General features: G+C 54.7%; 3 protein-coding genes across 4 annotated transcripts; 1 reads left to right on the top strand and 2 right to left on the bottom strand.

The window, feature by feature from the left end:
- The first annotated feature begins 465 nt into the window (after window positions 1–465).
- On the top strand, window positions 466–8,706 carry CATSPER1 (cation channel sperm associated 1). Its single transcript, XM_086384799.1, has 11 exons — window positions 466–1,465; window positions 2,333–2,545; window positions 3,301–3,414; window positions 3,572–3,728; window positions 3,979–4,070; window positions 4,213–4,356; window positions 4,526–4,589; window positions 4,743–4,815; window positions 4,951–5,011; window positions 6,612–6,687; window positions 8,306–8,706. The coding sequence occupies exons 1-11, from the start codon at window positions 481–483 to the stop codon at window positions 8,484–8,486; spliced, it is 2,160 nt and encodes a 719-aa protein (XP_086240925.1). The 5' UTR covers window positions 466–480; the 3' UTR covers window positions 8,487–8,706.
- Window positions 8,707–11,045: 2,339 nt separating this feature from the next.
- On the bottom strand, window positions 11,046–12,567 carry CST6 (cystatin E/M). The gene is made up of 3 exons (XM_086384808.1): window positions 12,259–12,567; window positions 11,588–11,713; window positions 11,046–11,256 (listed from the first exon to the last, which is right to left on the bottom strand). Exons 1-3 carry the CDS (start codon window positions 12,496–12,498, stop codon window positions 11,173–11,175), a joined length of 450 nt encoding a protein of 149 aa, XP_086240934.1. The 5' UTR covers window positions 12,499–12,567; the 3' UTR covers window positions 11,046–11,172.
- A 5,421-nt stretch (window positions 12,568–17,988) lies between these two features.
- BANF1 (barrier to autointegration nuclear assembly factor 1) lies at window positions 17,989–19,848 on the bottom strand. Of its 2 annotated transcripts, none has more exons than XM_086384810.1 (3): window positions 19,781–19,848; window positions 18,973–19,111; window positions 17,989–18,509 (listed from the first exon to the last, which is right to left on the bottom strand). In XM_086384810.1, the coding sequence occupies exons 2-3, from the start codon at window positions 19,093–19,095 to the stop codon at window positions 18,363–18,365; spliced, it is 270 nt and encodes an 89-aa protein (XP_086240936.1). In that variant the 5' UTR covers window positions 19,096–19,111; window positions 19,781–19,848; the 3' UTR covers window positions 17,989–18,362. The 2 variants fall into 2 exon arrangements, with proteins under 2 accessions (XP_086240936.1, XP_086240935.1); XM_086384809.1 differs by having other exon boundaries at window positions 19,546–19,848.
- Between the last annotated feature and the right edge of the window lie 267 nt (window positions 19,849–20,115).

The raw sequence follows: 20,115 nt of genomic DNA on the forward strand, positions 1-20,115 counted from the left end.
GTGGAAGTGGGCAGTTTGAACCTCAGAGCCAGTTGGTATCTAGGTACAACTGGGAACTGGACCATCTGGTTTCTTAAAGATTTTTTTTTTTCCAGTAACAGATTTAAAGCAACTGCTGGGCCTCTGATGTCACCCTGAAATCCTTTGTCCAGCTTTGCCATTGACCTACTGGGTCACCTTGGGCCAGTCCCTTCCCCTTCTTGACCTCAGTTTCCTCCTTTTACAGTGAAGAGTTGGACACAATGATCCTTGATCCTGAACTGTAGCTCAGGAGGAGGCATTTGGGAATTAGGCCTGGGTAGAGGTCTGCCTGTGACATCATAGAGGGGAGAATTCCATAAGAAGTCAGGCTTTCCTAGAAGCCCCGTCTGATGGTTAGGTGATTAGGCGAGACAGGTTATCCAGGAAGGGCTCTTTTGGGCCCACGTGTTAAGCTTTCCTCATTCCAGGGTTCCCAGCATAGTCTCAGATCAATCTTCCATGTCTGCAAAGGCTCAAAATGAAGCAGACACTGACAACTCAGATGTGTTGTCTCACCCTAGCTCATCAACCCCATACCATAGGCCAGGCCACGGTGGAGTTCACCACCATCACCAAGGTGCATCCCGTCACCATGGTGAGTCCCACCATCATGGCTTATCCCATCATCGTGGTGGACCTCACCACCCTGATGAATTCCAAGACTTCCATGGCAATGTCTTCTCCCACCATGCCCACCGCTCCTATCACTCCCCCAATCATGGTGAGTCCCACCATCATGGTGTAGACCATGGCTCCACATCCCTTTCCCAGGATCCTTCCCGGGACACTCTCATCTCCCACCAATCCTATGGTGAGGACCACTTTGACAATGAGCATCACCATGGTAGCAGGAGACACCATGGGAGGTCCCGCCAACACAGGGAGCCCAACCACCATGGTGGGTTTCATCACCACGCTGAGGTTCCTGACTATAGTGGGCTCCATCGCCAAAGTGAGGCTTACCACCATAAGGACTCCACGCAATCTAGTAGCCGCTCCCACCTCAGTGAGGCCTATCATCATGGTGGGCACCACCACAGAAGGCCTACCTCCATGATGTCCTACCACCAGGGCCCACCTCACCACGGCGAACACCACCACAGAGAGCACCAGCACAGGGAGCACCAGCACGGCACACATCCTCATGATTACCCCCACCGAGATCAGCACCATGGGGAGTACCGTCATGGAAGCTCCCAACTCTTTGGCTCATACACGCCCCACACCGTGACCTTAGGCTCCCTCAGCTCTGCCTATTCTCGTCCAGCGGTCTTCCAGCCCAGCAAGCCAGACCGAAAGAGCTCAGCCTTCAGCTTGGCTCGTTCTCTTAGTACAGTGAACTCACACCCCTCCGAGACCTCCAACAAAGTCTATCCTCAGGACTCCTCCTCCAAAACCTCGGAAAGCTGCCCTGAAGAAGACGAGCACGTTCAGAAGCGCAAAGGTGCGTCTTGAGCTCACCCCTCACCCCCAACTCCAGCTGTCTGGCCCAGGTTCCAGACCTGAGTCAGGCCTGGCGTGTCCTTCACAAGGCTCGCTCTCCCCTGCTGGTGTAGTCCACTGGCTCTTCATGCGCCTGACCGTTCATCCTCCAGTTTTTTATTCCTGGAATTAGGCACCTCTTCAGGCATCAGTTGTTGGTTCATTCAGTCACTGTCTTCTTCATTCTCGTGTTCACTTCTCGAATGTCTCCTATTATTGAATGTGAAAGCTGGTGTAGGTCACTTATACAACCAAACCCAGACTGCCCAGTGAAGGGGTCCATCATCTGTATCAGAACAGCATTCTGGATGCTGTTTGTCCATTTTCCCCACTAAACTGTGACCTTCTTGAGGACAGAGGGAAGAACCAGTGCCTGAACGAGGGCCTGGTTGGAGGGCAGGGAGAACCTTGCCTGTTAATATATAATCCTCCCCAAATTGTTCCCTAGTAGACATGGCATTAGCTTCTTGAACAAGAAGCAAGGGATTTGTGGAAGAGAAGGCAGTTAAGAGGGGGAAGATATGTCAGAAGCATCTTATAGGGAGAGGCCAAGGATACCAAGAGGATGGGGTGGCGAGGAAGACTGGGTCTTCCATGTGTAAGCTGCCATGTGAGTAAAAAGCATGGAGTGTAAGGGCCTGAGCCCCTGAAATATGCTCAAATCCCAAGCAGACTGGCACCTGCAAGGCAGGGTCAAGCCTTGGCTTCTATACCAGTGCAGGACAAGCATGCCTGCCCCTGAGTGAGCTGACAGCAGGCAGGCCTGGGAGGGTGCCCAGAACCCTGGGTCCCTTGCCCCCAAGAACTTGCCTTTCTGGCCCCCTTACAGTTGGCCGAGCCCCACGGACCCACAAGAAGGTGCACTCTTCGGACTTCTTGTATTGGTTGTGGGAAAAATTAAGCCAGCTCATTTGGGGTCTTCGGAGAATGCTCAGGAAACTGGTTGACTCCCTGGCCTTTGAAACCTTCATCATCTTCATCGTCTGCCTCAACACCATCATGCTTGTGGCTCAGACCTTCGCCGAAGTCGAGGTCCGGGGCGGTAAGAGCCAGGGAGCCCTGTTCACGTAGAGAAGGCCGTTGATGTTGGTCTGGGCCTCCTGTGAGCCTGACCAAGTTCCGGGTGATTTAAACAACTTAGCCCATTTGATCCTCACCCTGGGAGATGGGCGACATCGCGCAGCAGTTAGAGTGAGGCTCAGAGAGTTTTGCTGAAGTCAACCAGACCACCAGAGACAGGAGGGTCTTCTAAGCTTGAGTGTGTGCTGTTTGCGACTACAGCCACCAGGTGGCGCATCAGCTCTAAGTACGTTGATTTTTGCGCAGGAAGGATGCCCAGAACCCATGTCCGCTGGACGGGTCAGGAGGCCCTGGAGGCCAGGAGACCCTGGAGGGAGGAGGCTGGGAAAGCTGGGAAGAGCGTCCTTAAAACTCCAGGGAGCAGAGTGAAGGAGAGGACCTGCCACAGGACCCATAAACTAAGGAGAGAAGAAGAGTGGGCTGATGTTTCTTGCAAGCAGTTTAAGGCTCCCTTGGAAGCCCTTTACTATGTGAAGTGCATTTAATTCTCATGAAAATTCTATCAGGCAGACTGTTATTATCACCATTTCATAGATGAGGAAAGTGAGGCACAGAGCAGTTGAGACACACAGCCATTGGACAGAGCCAGCTTCTCCCTAAATGGCTGCTTGCAAGTGAGGTTCCAGGGAGGAGGAGGAGGCAAGGGCTGGGCTGCTGGGGGCAGGGGTGGGCCTAAGCGAGGGCTCCCTCCTTCCTCCCCACCCCGTGTCCTCACAGAGTGGTACTTCACGGCCTTGGACTACATCTTCCTCTCCATCTACATGGTGGAAGCTGTGCTCAAAATCATTGCTCTGGGCCTCGCGTATTTTTTGGACCCCTGGAACAACCTGGGTGGGTAGAGATGGGGCCTGGATGTCTGTGTGTAGCGGGAGCCCCTGAACTGCCCAGAGGTGACAAAAGCAGGGGGTGTTGGTGCTGGAAGGGCTGTGGGCCTGGGCACGGGGCCTGGGCAGCAGTCTGTGACACCCAGGCACCCCTGTGTCTGCAGATTTCTTCATCATGGTCGTGGGTACGCTGGACTTCGTGCTCATTCAGGTCAACTCGTCCTCCACACGTGCAATCCACAACCAAAGCGTCTTCCGCATCTTCAGGGTCTTTAAGACCCTGCGAGCCTTGCGGGCGATCCGAGTCCTTCGGAGGCTCAGGTTAGCAGGACCACAGCTGCCGATGACAAGGCTGTAGATTCCCAGAATGCTTTTCTGATGAGTCTCCTGCCTTTCACTAGGCTCAGTCTCTTATTTTCCAGAGAGGGGCTGGGACCCTCTGCAAAGTAACTAGCAAACAAGGGACCTACCGCCTCAGTCATCAGCAGTCTGAAATCTGTCATCACCATCGGTTTCTGGGCACAGACTCCCACCCCACTGACACAGCCTCTGTCTCGAACTCTGCCCACAGATTCCTGACCAACCTCCAGGAAGTGACCGGGACCCTGGCCCGGTCCTTGCCATCCATCACCGCCATCCTCATCCTCATGTTTACCTGCCTCTGTATCCATGTCGTGGGGCTGGGTGGGAGCATGAGGTGCTGTCATGGACAGAGTGGTGAGGCGGAATCAGAAGTTGGGGGTGGTGAGGGGAGAGGAAGAGGGGGGAGAGGACCCCGTGAGCCGGTTTGGTCCTCAACAGCCAGTCCTGTTCTCTGTGGTACTCCGGGCACTATTCCGCTACTCTGACCCCAAACGCTTCCAGAACATCTTCACCACCATCTTCACGCTCTTCACCATGCTCACCCTGGACGACTGGTCCCTCATCTACCTGGACAGCCGGGCCCAGGGTAGGGCAGGCCTCAGGCTGGGTGGAGGGCAGGGACTGTCTGGGTAGGCAGACCTTGAGGGCTCAGTTATCCCATCTGCCAAGTGGGGCTTCTGAGCTGCGCTGACCGGGGTGTGGTGAGGATCGGCAAGGGACTCAAAGCTCAAAGGAGCCCACCCCGTCTCTTCCAGGCGCCTGGTACATCATCCCCATTCTCATGATCTATATCATCATCCAGTACTTCATCTTCCTCAAGTGAGGACCCGCCCCCCTGCATGCCCCAGCTTTACACCCCCCAACCTCACCCCAGGGGCACCCCCTCTGCGCTCCTTTCACTATGGTTTTGCCACCACGAACCCAGAGGAGGGTGCAGTCTCCCCTCCAGCCCCCTCCTGTCTCTTGCCCCAGCCTGGTGATTGCTGTCCTGGTGGATAACTTCCAGATGGCACTGCTCAAAGGCCTGGAGAAAGAGAAGCAGGAGGTAGTGAGGGGATGGAGCGGGTGGACCCATTGGGAAGACATGGGGAGGGGGCACAGAAGCCGCAGGGAAGGGTGGAGAGTGCTCTGGGACAGGCGGACATGGGGCTCTGGCAGAATGGAAGCCTCTTCTTTGCAGAAGGCGGCTGAGCTCCATGAAAAGCTGCTGGATGACTCAGTGACGAAGCTCATGGAAGCAGGTACCAGCACCCCACTTCTTCCCTGACAGACAGAGAGTGCCAGGACCAACTTTACTTATTTATTTATTTTTGGCCACACTGGGTGGTTTGCAAGATCTCAGTTTCCTGACCAGGTATCAAACCCAGGTCCCAGGAGTGAAAGCGCCAAGTTCTGTCCAATCAGGAGAATTTTCAGAGCTTAGAACTTTGGTCCAAAGAACTCCATGACTGTCCGCCACACTGATAGTCAATTCTTGAAAGACCCATTTGCAAAACAACTAACTAGCCACATTCAGTTCAGTTCAGTTGCTTAGTCGTGTTCAACTCCTTGCAGCCCCACGGACTGCAGAACGCCAGGCCTCCCTGTCCATCACCAACTCCCAAAGTTTACTCAAACTCATGTCCATCGAGTCAGTGATGCCATCAGACCATCTCATTCATCCTCTGTCGTCCCCTTCTCCTCCTGCCCTCAATCTTCCCCAGCATCAGGGTCTTTTCCAAAGAGTCAGTTTTTCACATCAGGTGGCCAAAGTATTGGAGTTTCAGCTTCAGCATCAGTCCTTCCAGTGAATATTCAGGACTGATTTCCTTTAGGATGGACTGGTTGGATCTCCTTGCAGTTCAAGGGACTCTCCAGAGTCTTCTCCAACACCACAGTTCAAAAGCATCAATTCTTCAGCGCTCAGCTTTCTTTATAGTCCAGCTCTTACATCCATACATGATTACTGGAAAAACCGTTGCTTTGACTAGATGGACTTTTGTTGGCAAAGTAATGTCTCTGCTTTTTAATATGCTGTCTAGGTTGGTCATAACTTTTCTTACAAGGAGTAAGCGTCTTTTAATTTCATGGCTGCAGTCACCACCTGCAATGATTTTGGAGCCCCCCCCAAATAATGACTGTCACTGCTTCCATTGTTTCCCCATCTATTTGCCATGAGGTGATAGGTCCAGATGCCATGACCTTGGTTTTTTGAATGTTGAGTTTTAAGGCAACTTTTTCACTCTCCTCTTTCACTTTCATCAAAAGGCTCTTTAGTTCATTGCTTTCTGCCATAAGGGTGGTGTTATCTGCATATCTGAGGTTATTGGTATTTCTCCCAGAAATCTCTGATATCTAGCCACATTACAATTCACCGAACATTCATTTCTGTTAATAATGTACAAAGTTTATAGCAGTTGGTCTTATATGAGATGATTTCAACTGTCCTTGAGGCTTTTGTCCAGGTATTATACATGCTTGTCCAGAGTCACTCAAAGTGGATTGAGAGTCTATAAAAATGAAGTTTCCTGTACGTGTTTATTTTTACACATCTGACTTTCTGGGTGAACAGATTTTGAGCCAATGGCTTTGCCTCCTGCTGAAAAATGTTCAGAACTTTAGAATCTGAACTCCGGAATCCCACTCTTAGTATCATCAACACCAAAGGATTAAAGGCCCTCAAGTGTCACCTGGCCCCTCACCTGTCCTCTCCATCTTGGGCACTCAATGCAAAAAAAGCTTAAAACAAAAAGAGGAATTAATTGTCTCAGATTACTTAGCAACTTGTCTTCAGCTGAAGACAGGAGGAGAAGGGGACAAGGGGACAAGGGCTTGATGTTCCCCTTCTTTCTCTACATCCAGAGCCTAAAGAGGTGCTAAGTGAACACACTATACAGAAGCAGCTCATTGAGAAAAAGTTTGGAGCCATGACTGAGAAGTAAGGAGATGCAAAGGGAGGGCAGGTGTCGGGTCTGAGGGGAGAGGCCTGGGGGCCGACTGGGCCCGGACAGCTGCGGGCTCATGGCTGTGCTCATGGCGGGGATCCTTGGCACAGACTCCTGGCTCTCAGGCCTGGCTCTCAGGAGAGCCTTCTCCCGGAAAGCCAGGCCTGCCCCACCTCATCTAGACTGGCTCTGAACCAGCCTTCCAGGCTCTTCTCTGCTGTCGGCAGAGCTCGAGCCCCAAGCTCTCTGTGATCACGGCACCCACTCATCGCCCTGGCCCATCCTGGCTTTATGCACAGCACAGCACATACGTGTCCACCTTCAGGCCTTTGCCCGCCCTGTTCTCTCTGCTGGGATGTTCTCTGGCTGCCGACAGCAGGCATGGGTGATCAAGAGCTGGAAGAACTGAGATCCAGTCCTGCTCATTTCACCTCCTGGCTGCTCTCCCAGCTGCCCTCCGCCCTCCACATCCCAGCTCCTCAGCCCCTAGCGGGGGCTGGGACTTGACTCCTCTGTGATACTTTCTTTGGGGGTTTCTCAGCCTCCAAACTCTTCCCCATTGGCACACCTTCGCCTCCACTGAGAGTGGTCTTTGTTTTTGTCGCTGTTTTGCCTGTTGGTTTTCATCTTTCTTCCTTCTACTTTTTATTTACTTAGCGATCTTTGTTTAAAAAAAAAAAAGTTTTGGCTTTTCCTGCCTTCTCTGAGTTTGCAGCCTTATAAGGGCTCCTGCCTCCCTTTGCTTAAGGTCGGGGCACCTCACTTTGACCTTCCCTGAGTGTCTTCATCTTGAATTCATCCATCCTCTAAAAACTTCTTCCTTGAAGCCCGCCTGGTCCTCAGGACACTCCCCACTGTTCACAGATCTGGGCGCGCTGGGAACCCTGTCTATGCTTAGCAAACCCTCAAAGTGTCTTTCAAGCTCAGCCCAGTGATGCTTCCTCCAGAAACCTTTCCTGATACCCTGGTACCGGGTCAGGTTTTCCTCCTCTGGGTCCCTCAGTGCCCTGTGTTTACACTTGTCACCGGTGTAAACACCCTGGGTTTGCCTTCTTGGCTCTGTCACAGACTGAGCTGCTTGTGGCAGGAGCTGTCTCTTTTTTGTTTGTGTCCTCCAAGCACCACGCGATGTTCAGCGATTTCAGTGTTGTTTGATGGCTGGGTTGATAAGGCACACTGGCAGTGAAGGAGTTAATGAATGGGTAGTGGGTGGGGGTGGGGGTGGGGCCAGGGAAGAGCAGGTGGATGGAGAGATAGGTGAGAGAGGGAAAGGGTGGGATGGTTCCATGGGTGAGTCAATGGATAGATAGCCCGGCGAGTGTACCAGTAGGTGGCTGAGTGGGTGCATGAGTCAGGGTGGGGTAGGTTGGACGGATGCAGGGGCAGGTGGTTGGGAGGTAAACAATCCTCAGAACTCTCCATGGCCCAGGCAGATGGTGGGGCTGCAGGGTATATGTGGAAAATGAGATACACCACGGAGGGCCCACACAGAAAAGGGCTGGCCGTGGCTGAAAATGGAGGCATAGGGTGCTGTGAGTGGGGGCTTGAGGGGTGCGGAGGCGCTCTGGGGGCTGAGATGGCCCAGCTTTGCCCCCTCTCCACCGCCCTCAGGCAGCTGGAGACCCTGTTCCACTTCCTGCAGCTGGTGGCTGGCGTGGAGCATTACCAGCGGAAGTTCCGCTCCCAGGCCGCTGTCATCGATGAGATTGTGGACACCACATTTGAGGTGAACCAGGCAGGACCTGGGAGGAGCCAGGTGGAGAGGGCGGGGCACTGGAAGTGGCCCGAGTGAGAGCAGTGTGGGCCTCCCGGAAGCAGAGGCTGGCGCCATCACTTCCCACCCCCTCCCCCGCAGGCTGGAGAAGAGGACTTCAGGAAGTGACCCCCAGAGAGGCAGCCTGGGTCCAGACTTCAGCCTCTGGCTGGCTGTCCACCAACTCCGGCCAAGTCCCCATATCCACTGGAAAGATCACTGGGCCTGTGGGAGTGGGGGGAGGTGGCCAACAGAGTTTTAAAACCCCAGGTGGCTCTGTGTCCTCACTGGCCCTACCAAAGCACAAGGGAACCTGTGTGCACGCACGCACGTGCAGCCTGGAGCATGTCTACATGGGAGTGTTCTGGGTGACAGGCTTGTCCTTGGATCCCTTCCTGCCCCACTGGGGCCTGGCATCCTGGCTGGGCCTGGCAGGGCCTTAACAGCAGCCGGGGGCGGGTCGGGGGGGGTCATGTGAAAAGTGGACCAGGCTCAGTGATGGACGGAGAGTGGGCAGTCACCCTGCTTCGGGGAGGGAGGTTGGTCTGGCCCAGGAGACGGGAGAACAGGTTAAAACAGCGCCCAAGGGACCAGGAGGCTCTGGGAATGAGGGCTCAGAGCCTAGGAACTCGGGCCTGCCAGCACCCTCAGCATCCAGTATCGGGGTGCCAACTCGCTGGGGACAGCCTGAGCCCAGAAGGCAGAGGTCATCACCATAACCTGCCCTGCCTGCGGTGAGGCTAAAGAGCCTCGGGGAGGGGAGAGGAGGGAGGCTGTTCAAGTCCTCCTGGCCTTGGGTTGGGCATAGGGAGTGGTGTGTGTGGCGGGGACAAGCCTCTGGTAGAGGAAAGCGAGGGATGAGCGCCCCTGTAGGATGCCCAGGATGGCAGTGGGCACTGAGAGCTAAGTCCGCTCACATCCAGCCAGAGGGAGGTCTCCCACCACCCACAGCACCCACCTTACCTCTAGCAGAGTGAAGCTGGAGGGAATCGGGGATAGAAGCCCAGAGCAGGGGCTGAGGGGTGGCCATTTCGCTCGCTACCCCGTCTACATCCAGTCTGGACCAGACAGTGGCCACGTCTCCAGGCCCCAGAGAGAAGCAGCGCGTCTCATCCCGGGTCCAGGCCCAGCCGAGAGAACGGACAGACTGCGGAGGAAATGCCCACCGGGGACTTGGGCACAGTTTCCACGGGCGCAGAGACCACTGGCCTCACCTCACCGCACGACCTCACACATTCATGCAGCATTTCCTGCCCCTGAGCCCATGCCAGCCACGCAGGAGGCTCCTGCTTGCTGGCACCTGGGAGCCAGCCAGCAGCAGACTGACCGCATCTGCCGTATCTGACAGGCTGGAGTTTCCCCTACAACCCTCGGTCCTCAGACCCAGCTCCTCAGGCCCACCGCCACCCCAAACGGCCTCCGAGGGCTCTAGAGGAGCAGGACCCGGGAGCTGGGGCTGTTCCGTGTTAAGTCCCAGCATCGGGCAGGAAGCTGGCTGGGCAGGAGTGGGCGTGAGGCCTGGCCTGGCCGGGCCGCGGGCAGGGGCCGCCAGGTGCTCCCCACACCCACCCCGGCCGCCGCCTGGGGCCTGGTGGGGCCCACCCTCTGAGCTCCCACAGGATCCGGTTCCCACCCATCCTGTCCCAGACACGCACGGGTGTGCCTCGGGCATCTGAGAGACAGCTCCAGCCGGGGCCTGTGGCTCTGTGTTTGGGGGGCTGTGTATACGTCTCCAGGATGTCCTCAGCGTGGGGCTGTTGTTCCCGTGTGTTTGTGTCTGTGCTTCTGGGTTGCTAGGTCTTATGCGTGTGTGTGTGTGTGTGTCTGGATGTGTGTGTGGTGCCTGGGAGCAATCTGAGGCTTCATGGTGGGTGTGTGTCTGTGTGTCTGGAGTCTTGAGAAATTCTGGATGCGTGTGTGCATCTTGTGTAGTGAGTGTTAATTCCAGCCACAGATTCAGGTGTGCAAAACCTGTTCCAACTCTATTTCTTTAAAGGACATTAAACTGCATCTGTCTCCTCACCCCTTCTATGGACAGCGGATTTGACCTCGCTCCCCTGGGCGCTCCCTGCCAGCCCCTTCCAGGGGTCTTGCTCAGGACAGAGGGTGGGGGAGTCCTCCTGGCATGGGGCCCACAGTGTGTGTGTCTTGGCCGGCAGGGGCTCTGCCATCTCTGGGCCACATGCTGGTCTAAGAATCTCATGGGATGAGAGCTCAGTGGGCGGGGCAGGGCGGGGTGGGCTAAACCCCCCACGTGCCACTCTGAGCCGTCCTGGCAGCTGAGAGGGAACAGGGCTCAGGCGCCCCTCAGTCTCCCCTGGCTGCTGTGTCCTTCTAGTCCTGGGGCATCATCTCTCTCCTGTGACTTTGTTTCCCCACCCATAACTTGGCAAACTCTGGGAGTCTCTGCAGGATCATTCCTCTATGGTGCTGGGATATTTGGGGGACTCCAAATTTGGGAGCTGAACTTTGCACCCTTAGCATCTTCTGGGCTGAGATGGCAGAGGCCAAGCATGGGGTGGCGTGGGCACCCTGTTGGCTGGAGCGGGGTTGCTGGGAGTGGGAGTGAGGATAAGAGAGGGACTCAGAAGAGACCAATGCCACAAGCAGTGCTAGCGATTTATTGCCGTAGATACAGTCCAAGGAACTGACATCCCCTCCACCCATGCGCCCAGTCCTGCCCAGCCTCATTGGCTCCCTCTCTCCCCCAAGCCCACAGGGGTCTCTACAGGGACACACAGTCGTGCTTTAGAAGCTGGGAGGAGTTCTTCCAGGGAACCACAAGGATCTCAAAGTCACAGCGCAGCTTCTGCAGAGAGAAAGATGAAAAAGATGGGGTGAGCCCAGGCCCCACCCAGGCCACCGCCTCCCAACAGCCCTGTGCCTGTGACACTCTGGGATGCAAGAAGGAACAGCGAATTAGATGGTCAGGACCACCAGACCCCAGATCTTTCCAGGCAACCCCGCCCTCCCACCCTGCCAAGTCCAGGGGAAGCCCCAGTCTGCTCCTCTCTGCACCCTCACCCTAGCCTCAGGGCTGAGTCAGCCACACATCAGCCCGGCCAGCCAGACCAGTCCAGGCTGGGCAACCTAAGGGCCCGGCTGCTGGGCTGATGCCTAACTGGGGACACAGCTGTTACCTCCTGCTGTGCTTCTGCGGCCAGGGGGCAGGTGGTGAGGTCTACGTGGTCTCCAGCCACAGCACTCTTCCGGCAGGCCGTGCTCCCCATGTCCACGGTCAGGTAGTACTTGATGCCCGCCACCAGCTGGGGCAGAGGTGGGCACAGGTCAGGGGTGCCTGGAGACAACCCTTGACCTGGACCTCTCACCTCCCTCCGTGTCCCCCCATCACCCATCACCTTCCCCTGGGCATAGCCAGCACACCGCCTTTGGATTCAAACCTGAGATGGGGGGACTGGAAAGGCGGGGAGAGGGCAGCAGGGAGTTCTGGTGGGGGTCCTGTGGTGAGGCGGGCAGAGCCTGGGCCAGGCAGGAGCCTGAGACTCAAGTCCACACCGCTGCCCCTTCTCACTCACCCCACCGCACCCCAATCCGCCTTTCAGGACCAGGCCGATTCAGGGTTGAACCTTATTTGAAATTCTGAGATTCTGCTCCGCATGGACTTTTGACATTAATTGGATTTTGAAAACTGTTGTATTAAGATGCCGCCCTGATTACTCTTAGTCGCCCCCTCCATCTGGGGCCCGGCTGGGGCCGCGCTCGCCTCCCCGCCCCCTCTCCCCCGTCGGCTCCGTACCCCCTCCCCCCGTCGGCGCCGCCCCTTCCCCGGCCCGGCCCGCCCGCCCCGCACCTGGCTGTGCGCCCGGAGGATGGTGATGTCGCGGTAGTAGTAGTCGCTGTTGCTGCCCATGTTGTAGTTGGCCACGGCCACCTGCGCCGCCTTCTGCACCTGCGGGTCGTTGGGCGACAGTTCCTGCAGTTCTCCGACCTTGCGGTCCCCCGGCCGGGCCCGGGCGTCGCGGGGCAGCGCCAGGAGGCAGAGTGCGAGCAAGGCCAGGGCCATCGGCAGCAGGAGGCTCGGACGCGCCATGGTCGTCGGTGTCGGTGTCCGACCTCGGCCGGCGCCGCTTTTATGGGCTCCGAGGCCCCGCCTGGCCCCGCCCGCCGCTCGCCGCGCGCCCCCGCAGGCGGGGAGGGATCCACCCAGCCTGGGCGGTCCACCCGCGAGGCCGCCTTCGGGGTGCGGAGGAGGACAGCGGACAGGCCCCAGCACACCTGGGCATCACCACGACGCTGCTTGCCCTCCAGGCACACCTGGTTGGGGAGGGCAAGGACTGCGACAGCTCCCAGCCGCAAGTGCCACCACAGGGACAGCTCACGGAGACCCATCCCATATGAGAAACCCACAACAGCTACCAGCAAGCTCTTAACTATCTCCAATGCGTAGTCTTGGAGAAGTTACTTAACCCTCACTGCCTCAGTTTCCTCCTCTGTGAAATGGGTTGCTTCGAGGCTTCAATAAGTGCTTAGGGGAGGCCAGGTGCTATATAAACAGCAGGTAAGCAGGAGTCCCTACTGCACTGAGCCGGGCACTGTTTAACCCTCGTGACCAGCATGATGTAGGGATCAGTGAGCAAGGGTTCCATTTTACAGAGGAGTAAACAGGACATAGAGTAAACAATTGATTTTGCCCAAGAACACAGGCTGGTAAATAGTAAATGGTGACACTGGCTTTTAAGCCCAGGCAGGAGCTAGTGGTATAGGATCCGCCTGCCAATGCAGGAGACGTAAGAGATGAAAGTTCGATCCCTGGGTCGGGAAGATCCCCTGGAATATGAAATGGCAACCCACTCCAGTGTTCTTGCCAGGAAAATCCCATGGACAGAGGAGGCTAGAGGGCTACAGTCCATGGGGTCACATAGAGTTGGACATGACTGAGCGCACCCCCACACAGGAGACACAGTCTAACTCAAATCTGTGTTCTCAGTCCAGAGGGAGCCCAAAGGACGAGAACTGGCCAGGAGTGTGGGTGGTCCCAGCTCTGCCATTTACTGCCTGGGGGACTTCCAGCAAGCCCTTTGACCTCTGGGAGCCTCAGTCCTCACCTGAAGAAAGGTTGACAACTCTTGTCTTCTAAGGTCTTGCTAATTATAATGGCCTGAAACTGGGTCACCCATAGGTAAACTGGGCATATGTTGGAGGTACCGGCAAAACAGGGCTATGATTTTTAACTTTTTGGCCACACTCTGCATGTGGGATCTTATTTCCCAGACCAGGGATAGAATGCACATCCTCTTTTGTAAGGGCGTCTTAACCACTGGACCGAGATGGCGGAGGAATAGGACAGGGAGACCACTTTCTCCCCCACAAATTCATTGAAAGAACCTTTGAGCATCGAGCAAATTCCACAGAACAACTTCTGAATGCTGGCAGAGGACATTAGGCACCCAGAAAAACCACTGGACCAGTGGGCAAGTCCCAGGGCTATGATTTCTGGGCAGAATAATCTGACACAATATAAAAAGCAGCACTGAAGTAGTCAACACAGGAAAAGTTTGACATTTTTTAGAATTTTCTACAATTAATATTTTAAGAATTCAGGGTGCGTGCTAGTGGCTTCAGACTTTTTTGAGATCCTATGGACTGTAGCCCGCCAGGCTCCTCTGTCCATGGGATTCTCCAGGCAAGAATTCTGGAATGGGTTGCTATGCCCCTCTCCAGAGGCTCTTTCCAGGCCAGAGATCAAACCAGCATCTCCTCTGTCTCCTTTATTGCAGATTCCTTACCGCTGAGCTACCGGGGAAGCCAAGCGCAGGGCAGTTTGTACTTTTAATCTCTTGTTGGGGGGTGGGGGGAGGTGGGTGTTTTTTGCTCTGGGGACACTAATCTTTAGTGTTTCAGGGCCTCTGAGGATCTTACCTGGGGCTTGGGAGAGGTGGTGGTTTTCAGTAAGCAACAAAGTGTTGGGGCTTAATAAGTGGTAGCTATTATTGTGATGAATACTATGAGTAAGCATCCAAGATTCCCTGATCCCAACCCCAATTCTCAGACCCTCAGAATCCCGCGGTCAGGAAAGGCAGGGATTTCTCCCAGGGAGACCAGGACCAGCGTGTAGTCACTGCCCAGTCCAGATGCTGCCCCCCCCCCCCCCCTCAGCACAGCTGTGAAAAACAATCTTGGGACGCCAAGGAATAGTCCCAAGTTTGCTGTGGGCTCAGGTGTCTGCCTTAAAGGGACAGACCAGTTATGGAGTCCAAGCTCCCTCTGCTTGCCATATGACAGGCCAGGGAATCCCAGAGACAAGGTGCTGAGGCGAGGAATACAACTGTATTTGGGAAGCTGGCTGACTGAGATGGCAGACTAATGTCTCAAAATGACCGTGCTGTTGGGGTCTGGATGCCAGGCTCGTTTACAGAACCTGAGAGAGAAGCAATGAGGCACTGAAGTCAAAAGGCCCAGCCGAGAGAAGAGGCAGTGAGGAGGTCAAGTAAAAAGGGCCTTCAATCTTGCAAAACATCTCCAGGAGGGCCAGCATTTGGAAGAAGCGTGTTAATCCCCTTTTTGTAGTCATTCACAGGGGGACAGAGTCGGATTCTCTATGAGCTGAACAAACGCACTTTAGTTTCACAGTCAGGCAGAGGGCCAGGGTCCTCTGAGGCAGGCCATTATGTCCTGGCTTCCCAGGTGGCTCTGACAGCAAAGAATTCACCTACGATGCAGAAGACTGGGGTTCAATTCCTGGATCAGGAAGAGCCCCCGGAGAAGGGAATGGCTATCCACTCCGGTATTCTTGCCTGGAGAATTCCATGGGCAGAGGAGCCTGGTGGGCTAAAGTTCAGGGGGTTGCAAAAAGTCAGACATGACTCAGTGACTAACACAACACATAAGAACAGCAGGAAGAGAGTCAAAAAAACAGTTCCAATGTAGAGTGAGAACCGGTTCTTCTCTGCAACAGACCCATTTGTGCAAGAGCTGGGGAGAGCTTGGCTTGATGAGGAGGCCAAGGCCAGGCCGGAGCCCGACCAAGAGAGCCTGGCAGTGGCAGAGTAAGAGGCCCAGACTGCAGCACATGCTGGGAGAGGTGGAGAGGCAGCCCCAGGCGGCCAGGAACCTCCTCAGGTTCTTCTAGGTCTGCTCTTCTGTCACTTGGAACTCAGCTGCAGCTGCACTTAACCTGCACCTGCTCCCTGGGAAACTAGCCAAGGGCCAGTGTCCCCAGCTCACTTGCCCCTACCCTGTCATTCCTTTGTGCTGACACCAACAAATCTTTTGCACACCAACCTAACAATTTCCAAAGACTTTTCACCCACTGGTCTATTCTCAACAAACACCCCGAGTTAGTAGCACCATCATTTTGCAGGTGAAGAAAGTTATTCAGAGGTCAGGACAGCTGGAAGACCCTGGACCCAACCAGAGTAACATTAGACCATAGTATGGCCTGAAACTCCAGGGACAGTCCCCATGACCTTTCTGGGCTTCAGACTGGCACCCTCCAAGGAAGCAGCCTGTAACAAGAGCTGGGCCCAGCTCTGGCCACCTGGTGACCTTCCAGGGGGCCTCTCACACTTCCAAGACCCAGGCTTACACCGAACCTTCATCCCTAATAATCAGCATAATTTCTAATTACCTAATTGCTCTATCCTTGAGTCTTTATTTTTGTTCTCCCTTTTATCTTCTACTGTTCTGAGATGTAGCTAACATACAGAAAAGTACACAGTGTCTTGGATCACCACCATACAGGTCAAGAAGTGGAAACTGCTACTCTCAGCCCCCTATGCTCCCATGCATCACACCTGTCTCCTTCCCCCAAAGGCAATCACTCCCCACTTCTCTTTACCAACGACTTTTGCAATAAGCTTCCCTAGTGGCTCAGACAGTAAAGAGTCTGCCTGCAGTGCAGGAGCCAGGTTCGATCCCTGGGTCGGGAAGATCCCCTGGAAAATGAAATGGCAACCCACTCGAGTATCCTTGCCTGTAAAGTCCCATGGACGGAGCAGTCTGGCAGGCTACAGTCCATTGGAGTCATAAAGAATCGGACACAACTCAGTGATTTCATTTTCTTTTGCAATAAGCACTTTTCCCCCTTCTAGTTCTACTGTCTCTGCAAAGATGCCCACACATGGATCCAGCTGGGAGCCCTTGTGAATGAACAAGGCTGCTGTGAACATCTGCTCAGGTGTGACGCAGGTGTGCCTTGCGTCCTGTCCCATCCCTGGAGAGGAACTGCTGGCTCACAGGGTGGGTCTTCAGGTTTACTGGCAAACACCCAACTGTTTTCCCCAATTGTTCACACCAATTTACACTCCCACTAGTTGGATATCTGTTCCTGTTGCTCCATTTCCTCATCAGAACCTGGTATTGTCTGACTTAAAATTTTTTTGCCAACCCTGTGAGTGTACAATGGCATCTTATTTGTGTTTCTGATGACTTAACGTGATCACACACCTTCTGACATGCTTACTCACCATTCAGGTATTCCTGTGTGGCTGCCCTCCCGGTCTTTCACCCACTTTTCTATTGTATTGTCTGCTTTCTCTTGACTGCAGCTCTGGAGTCCTGTGTCATCTATGTGGGTCGCAAATATCCTTTCTCACCCTGGGTTAGGCTCCTCACTCACTGATTATCTTGAACAAAATTTCTATGATGGAGTTCAATTTATCAGCTTTTTAATCTTTCCCTATTCTGAAATCATGAAAATCTCCTCATGCTATCCCAAGGTTTCTATTCATTATGTCATTTCTCCCCTCACCAGACTTTAAGCCCCGAGGATGAGGAAAATTCTATAAACAAGTAGCTCCTGAACAACACCAGGAGTGCATCTGATCCTTACAACAATTTCATTTTCCAGGTGGGGAACCTGAGTCTCAGAGAGACCAAGCACCATGAGCAAAGAACACCCATGGCTCTTAGGTCCATGGGTTTCCATGTGATGTTTTGAGGACCAGTCTCACTACTTCCCAGTAGTAAGTCCATGGAGACGTTAGTCAGCCTGAGCCTCTAGTTTCATCTGTGGAAAAGACTACTACTACTTACTATGAAAGAAAAAAAAATGTTTGCACAGACCTTAGCTCTGAACCTGGTTCATACTAAGTCCAATAAACAGAAGATGAAAATTTACCAAATACAAGTGTAACTCACTCAAGCCTGCCCACCCAGTTGCCTTGCCCACACACTTTCTGCCTCTCTGAGAGAACAGGGCGGACTGCATGAGCCCCGCCCACTCATCCCAGAGGCCAGGAGAGCACATGACCAATGGCAGGTAGACCTCAGCCACATCCCATCCACCCTTTTCCTGCTCTGACTCCCTCAGACTTTCCACCAGATGCTGACTAACCTAGCTGTTGACCACATGGACATCTGGATCCCAGGAAGGAACCAACCCACTCTCCCACGTTAGTGGGGGATTGAGACACTCCGAGGCACCCACCCAAGGCCCATATCACCAGGATGGCCGCCCTCGGGAGTGTAAGAGAAGCTGCCAGTTTCGATCTGCACTGATAAGCAGTGTGGCAAACCTGGTCAGTCCCTGGGGAACAGGCAACTCCCAGCCCGCCTGCTTCCCACATACAAAGCCCAGTCATGAAGGCCACTGGCTTTATTGATTTAAAAAACTTTACAAGGACAGTGACTGTTCTGCCAAAAAGACTGCCAAATGGCATAAAAGAGACCACGGGTGGGGGTGAGGGACAGGGCCAGGAATCCACTCAGAAAAGCTGGTAATTATTGTCACGAAACTGGCAGGGAAAGGAGAAGGAAGATGCATGCAAGGGTGAGAATTCCAAAAAAGTTGAAACGGTGAGGGGAGAGAACTCCCCAAAGGCCCTGGAGTACATGGGAGGTGAGCACGACAACAGCAATCTCTTCCTTGGTAGAGGACGGAGGAGGAGTCCTCACTAGGCTGCAAACTCTGGAGACGCAACGCTGGGGCTTGGGGTCGGGGCTCCCCAGACAGCATCACAAGAAGGCGTCACACCACTCTCGCAGGCAGCCAAAGCAGTCCCGGGACTGCTTGGCGTTGGCGCCGCACGTGTCCTTCAGCCATTCCCGGAAGAGGTCTTCATCTTTCTTTAGGACCAGAAACTGGCCGAGGACCACATAGGCCTGCAAAACGGGCAAAGCAAAAGATGGGCCGCTGAGTGCTCTGTAGGATTAGGAACAAGACGACCACTTCCTGGGACTTCCCTGCTGGCCGAGTGGTGAAGAATCTGCCTTGCAATTCAGGGGACATGGGTTCAATCCCTGGCCCGGAATCTAACATCCTACTTGCTGTGGGGCAATTAATTCCGTGGGTTCTGGACTCTGTGAGTCCCAGTGAAAGATCCTGCAAGCTGCAACTAAGACCCCAGGGCAAACAGAAACAAATATCACGGTGAGGGGAGAAAGGGCCAATTTCCTGTGGCTCCCCACACAGGAGCCCAAGAGGCAGGGTTGGTTCTGCCCGGCTGACTCTGCAGATCACACACGAGCGTCCACCCCCCAACAGATATACACACCCTCCTCACTCCCCAGCTGCCGGCAAATACTGTAGTCGCGCCCCGCCCAACTACAGGTAGCCACTCCACACCTTATCAAAGCCCCTTTCCTCCAGTTTCTTGCCCAGGACTTCGCCAATCCCGGCCAGGCTTCCCACTGGCTTCTCCCCCATGGGCTCTGCCACGAAGTCTCGGTGCTTTTGGGAGGTTGTCATCTCGATCAAGCTTAATCTGGGAATCCCAAGAAGAGGGAAATTAGGGCTGAAAACACGGGAACGCCCGAAAAATCACTGGCAATCTCACAGGAAGAAAATGCCAGAGCAGCTCTTATGGGGACTTTTTCGATTCCCCCCACTTCACAGATGAGAAAACTGAGGTCCAAACAGTCTTTTCCTCACTGTTTAAGAGCGAAGTCTCTCCCAGTTCCTGCGAGAGCTGGGTTTTGGTACCGCCCCGAGGAGAAACTATCTTGCCCTAACAGGCCGCGCATGCAGGACAAAGGTAAGATTTCCACAGTCGGTCAGTACCCACGGCCCGCCCTCAAGCTGTCACTCCTCTGTGACCTTGATTGGGCAAAAGCAGCACTGACTCGGGTCTGGAATGGCCACTTGGCCCGAAAAGCAAATGAAGGGTTCTCTGACCCGGCAGCCGCACAGGCTACTCACAGAGCGGAGGCGCAGCCCGAGCGCGGACACCGGCTCAGCCGCGTCAGCGCCACACCTGGACTCCCGCCGAGCCCTACGCCGCGCCCCGCCCCCCCCCGGGCCTCGCCGAGCCCTCTCCGAGAGTGCATCGTCTGGCCCGTCTCAGCGCTCGCGGCCCCTCTCCTCCCTGCCTCCCCCTCCTCCCCGCGCCCGTTCTGGCCTCCACCCCGAGCCCTGTTCCGCGGCTCGCGCTCACCCACAGCTCCCGTTCCTGTAACGGCTTCTCCCGCCACCCGGCTGCTCCCGCCGCTATCTCAGCACACTAGAACTTTCTTCCACTTCCGCTTCCGGGTCGCCTCAAGGGCCGCCTTTAAAAAAAAAAACAAAAAAAACCCTACATTGGGCACTTCTAGCCGCTTAGAGTCATAGAGTTGCGACACCACCCAGACCTCGAGAGCGCCCTTAGTAGGTGTTCGTTTCCGGTTGCTTCGCAGGACGCCGGAGTGCCTTTTGTAGTCTTGCTTCTTAAGAAGCATTTCCGGCCTCGGGGAACAGAAACCTGTGAGAAGAAAACTTTATTTATCTGCTGCA

Source organism: Bos grunniens, chromosome 29, assembly GCF_055505025.1.
Source record: "Bos grunniens cultivar Pamir isolate PY7600 chromosome 29, Bosgru_T2T1.0, whole genome shotgun sequence".
In the NCBI taxonomy this organism is placed as follows: Eukaryota; Metazoa; Chordata; class Mammalia; order Artiodactyla; family Bovidae; genus Bos; species Bos grunniens.